The 4,184-nt window shown below is 42.0% G+C and overlaps 1 protein-coding gene across 1 annotated transcript; it reads right to left on the bottom strand.

Annotated features, from left to right (window-relative positions):
• Positions 1-591: 591 nt before the first annotated feature.
• On the bottom strand, positions 592-2,734 carry LOC148100993 (uncharacterized). Its single transcript, XM_087846927.1, has 4 exons — positions 2,539-2,734; positions 1,322-1,415; positions 1,124-1,211; positions 592-1,014 (listed from the first exon to the last, which is right to left on the bottom strand). The coding sequence occupies exons 1-4, from the start codon at positions 2,594-2,596 to the stop codon at positions 613-615; spliced, it is 642 nt and encodes a 213-aa protein (XP_087703053.1). The 5' UTR covers positions 2,597-2,734; the 3' UTR covers positions 592-612.
• Between the last annotated feature and the right edge of the window lie 1,450 nt (positions 2,735-4,184).

Below are 4,184 nucleotides of genomic sequence, written 5' to 3'. Positions count from 1 at the left end.
TCTTTTGTATAACATCTGCCTCGGTGCTGGTGATGTCGTGGCCCTGGAGTATGAGCCCGAAGATGCTGTGGCAGATGAGGGGGAGAAAGGTTTGGAGGCAGTCAGTGGTGCTCTCTGGCAGGACCGGCGACCTGCCCTGAAGGTACCGCGATGATTGTGAACAGGTAAGTAATCTGCTTGTACAATACTACTTGTTACAGCTTTATTAACATGATTGTTTGCACCACTTTGTTTTGCAGCCATCGATTACATCCGCCCTGTAAACCCAGATGATGCGGTGGACAGTGGAAACAAGCATCGCTAAACACCTTCTGGAGACCACCCTGTATGATGCTCCACTTACTGGCTGGGAACACAAACCAAGGTCTCACTTGTGGCACCTCCATCTCTCTGGTCCTCGTCCTGCACATTCAGCAGCACTGCCAGAGACTTCCTGCTCAGCCAAAGGTTAAAAGTACCTGTGCATATTGGGACACTCAGGTTAATCCTGGGCTTTAATAATAATTACATGTGTTGAGTTTTTTCATGTTATTTACTCTGTTAATAATCAAGTTAAAATGTTGTACATAGTTTGAAAAAAATAACTCAAAGTTGAAGCATTCGCAGCGATTTTTATTTACAGAACCTTACACATTTCTTTTCAACAAGTTTTTCCAATAACCCAAACAGCCTGTCCATCCTGTGCCGTGCTTCCTCTGCTCTTCTTTCCTCAAGTTCCCTCTGCAATCTCATATCCTCTCTGATCAAATCCAACAACTCGCTCTCCCAGTTCCTCTTTCTCTTTTCCCTTCTTGGCTCCAGCTGGCCATCCTCCTCCTGCTCTTCCAGATCCCACACTTGGGTTCCTGCTGCTGAACTGGGACCTGGAGTGTTGTCCTGGATGGAGGTAATTAGGACTTGAGGCCTGCTAGAAGGCCTCTGTCCTAACACTTCATCCATAAGGACAAACCAGGGCCATGTAGCAGCAGTGGGCTTCTCAATCCCTCCCTCGCCTGACCCTGGATACTTGCAATCCTAAACGCAGAGGAAATCAAAAGTGGTGTTAAGAAAAAAGCAACAGTACACATTTACATGAATACGTTTAATATCTTATAGTTAAAAATCCATATTTGACTGTACATACTTTGTATTTCTTTTTTAAATTGTCCCATTTTTTTTTGGCCTGCAACGGGGTGATTTTTCCCAGCAGGCCCATCTTCTCAAGAACTGCCCTAACAGACAGAAAGCACAGGAACATGTCAATCACGTTAATCCCTGAACAGCATCCACAGCAAAATGTACTAAAAAGCACTCTCATGCCTAACAGATACTGTTACTGTACCTCCAACCCAGAGCGGCTGAGTGTTTAGCACCGGTGAAAAGGTGCTCGTTGTCTCCACGGAGTTTAATAAACTCAGCCGTCTGCTCTTTGCTCCCTGAAATATAAAAGGAGTGAATTCTCGAGCATCTCACGTTACTGTTTAACGTTTATTCAGCTGTGTGAAAACTATAACTGTAATCCAAACCGATTTACTCAGGAACAAATAAAACACCGATAAAGCCAAACAATAACATTTTTAAGTTATCTAAGTCAGCGGTCTCCAACCTTTTTTGCGCCATGGACCGGTCTATGCCCGACAATATTTTCACAGACCGGCCTTTAAGGTGTCGCGGATAAATACAACAAAATAAAACTAGTACCGGTACCGAAAAAAAGAAGATTTATTCATAACACACGTGAAAAGACCCAAGAAAACCGAGTAAACGATAAAAACGATGACAAAATAACGCTGAAAACTATACATTTCGCACCTGAGCCTCAACTCTCGCGGCCCGGTACCAAACGACTCACGGACCGGTACCGGTCCGAGGCCCGGGGGTTGGGGACCGCTGATCTAAGTGACTTGTATATCATGTTTAACCTGAGTTTGAAAACGATGCGTTTTAATAGTTTCAATATTACGCTTTCTGGGTCACAAAATACACGTTTAAGATAAGTTAAGGTGAGAATGTAGCTGTGTAAACTTCAAATATCTACTCGATTTATTAAGATAGCACATATCTGCAAACGTGCTCCGACGTTTCCGGAGACGTCTGTTACGACCCAGCTGAGCTAGCCGCCTCAGTAGAGCTGGAGAGAAGAGCGAGCTCCCGGCACATCGTTGTCAAACGCCCCGCGGTCTTTCGCTCCTCGGGTTAATAAACATGTTATATTAAACTCCACCGAGACAGCTGGTGACGCAGATGTAAAACCAGACCGTCCAATTTCACAGCATCGCACTTGCGGCCTCATCGGTCTTCGGAGGACCCGGCCCACATGGACCGCGAAAGCCGGGTCCTCCGAAGGATGCAGCCCCTGACTTTGGACACAGCTCACATCTACGTTTATTTTGTGACCCAGAAGAGTAATATTCAAACTAACCTTTATGTTAAAACAGAGCGGGACTGTCATCTACAGTCACGTATGTTCAACGACTGTAAAAAACAGCAACTTCACCTTAACATTTAAAATGAAACTCACATTAACATCTTAACATCGCTACTTCAAAAATACCTTACATTTAAATATGTAGGTTTCCTCCGATGCCATCTCTACCGACTCTGTCTCAGCCGCCATTGTTGGAAACTGCTACTGGCTGGGCCGCGCTATGAATTCTGGGATAGGATCCGGGGAAATGGAGCAGCCTTTGTCGCCTGGCTGTGACGTGTTAGACCTTCAAACGCGGTCTCCGAAGGATGCGGTCTAGGAATTGGGACCGGTGGATGACGTGATCAGCGGCAGGTGAACGTGGATAAAAGCTCATTAATAAGCTGCAGGGACGCATTTGAAGGGCGATTACGTAACAGCGACGCGAGGAAGGCTGTTACAGATGCTTCCAGAGAGAATCTCTGTTCCACAGGCGATTTCTTATTGCAATTCCTTTGTCAGTGACATTACGTGGAAAAGAGTATGGACAACTCCTAACAAGTATCTTGTAACGAATAAAGCAAAATAAGTTTCATTCAAAAATACTTCATAAATATTACCCTGCTAATCATTATATGACAAAGTTCAAAAGGGACATAAATGTGATCTGTGGATTTTGTGGAAGCCAAAATGATCTTCTGGATCTGCTCACATGCTAGAACGTTGTATTTTGAATGTTATATTTTGTTTCTTTCAAAGGCAAAAAAGAAGATCTATACTTTATAATAAACTTGTTAATTATCTTAGCTAAATTTTATTTCCACAAATGCAAATACAGTAGCCAAAAGACTAATTTTAAACACTACTATAATGATACTCTATCTTACATAAAATTGATTAGTAGATCACTAAATAAAAAGGCTATAAAACAATTACTATTTGTGCTAATTACAAATTATTTGAATGTCTGTAACTTTTTACATTACACCACCTGGCATATGTTAACTATGTTCCAGTTTGTGTACATTCTCTGTATACTGTTGCTTAATAAATTTCAGGGGAAAAGCCCAACGAAAAAGGATGGCATTTTCCGGGACAAATGCAATCACATGGCAGGATGCTGTTAATAGACCGAACATCAGTCGGGAGAATAACTGAGAAAATCCATCCACAATACGAGGTTAGTCATTAATGTACTGCTGCATGGGCTGTAGTTACATCGTAAGGTTTTAAAAACAGCTTTAAAATGATTAACGGTAATAAAAACCGAGAGAGGCCGACAGTGATCACTGACTGTTTTTAGGGTCTTGCTGAGATTAAATAGAACAAGATACAAAACATTAAAACATGTAAAAAAAAAAACCCACAACAGCCTTAATAAACGTGGAGTATCCTGGGCCCAGAAGCTTATTATGCTAACATAGCTGTGTAGCTAGCGATCACGTAGCACATCATTATATACCAGCTAGACCAACTTCAGTAACCTTACAAACGTCACTGCTGTTTAGTTTTCTGTCTTCATTTATGTTGGAAGTGATAACAGAGCTGTACGTTTGAATTTGTTTCAGATATCTCTCAGTCAGAACATGCTATGTCATGTTTAGATGGAAGCTAGCGAGCTAACTTCCTGCTAGCTTCTAACTCTGTTAAATTTCATAAATTCGGTTTTCATGGATACCTGGATATTAAACTTAATTGTTACACCTGGCAGAGCCGCCACACTGATCATTTTATTAAAGATGAAAGAATTCAGACAGTTTTTCAACTCTGTGATCGCGCAGTGTTTGTTTGACTTTGG

The sequence above is a fragment of the Neolamprologus brichardi genome, chromosome 10 (genome assembly GCF_056152115.1).
Source record: "Neolamprologus brichardi isolate AB-2024 chromosome 10, ASM5615211v1, whole genome shotgun sequence".
Taxonomy (NCBI): domain Eukaryota; kingdom Metazoa; phylum Chordata; class Actinopteri; order Cichliformes; family Cichlidae; genus Neolamprologus; species Neolamprologus brichardi.
Note: the sequence above shows the minus strand (reverse complement) of the source record. Positions and strands in the feature narration are given on the sequence as shown.

Bases quoted from the DNA above. Each gene is read 5' to 3' on its own strand.
- LOC148100993 (XM_087846927.1), bottom strand. From the start codon at position 2,596: ATGGCGGCTGAGACAGAGTCGGTAGAGATGGCATCGGAGGAAACCTAC. The intron at 1,212-1,321 runs GTACAGTAACAG...TCTGTCTGTTAG, and splicing joins TCAGCCGCTCTGGGTTGGAG to GGCAGTTCTTGAGAAGATGG. The intron at 1,015-1,123 runs GTATGTACAGTC...CTCTGCGTTTAG, and splicing joins ATTTAAAAAAGAAATACAAA to GATTGCAAGTATCCAGGGTC.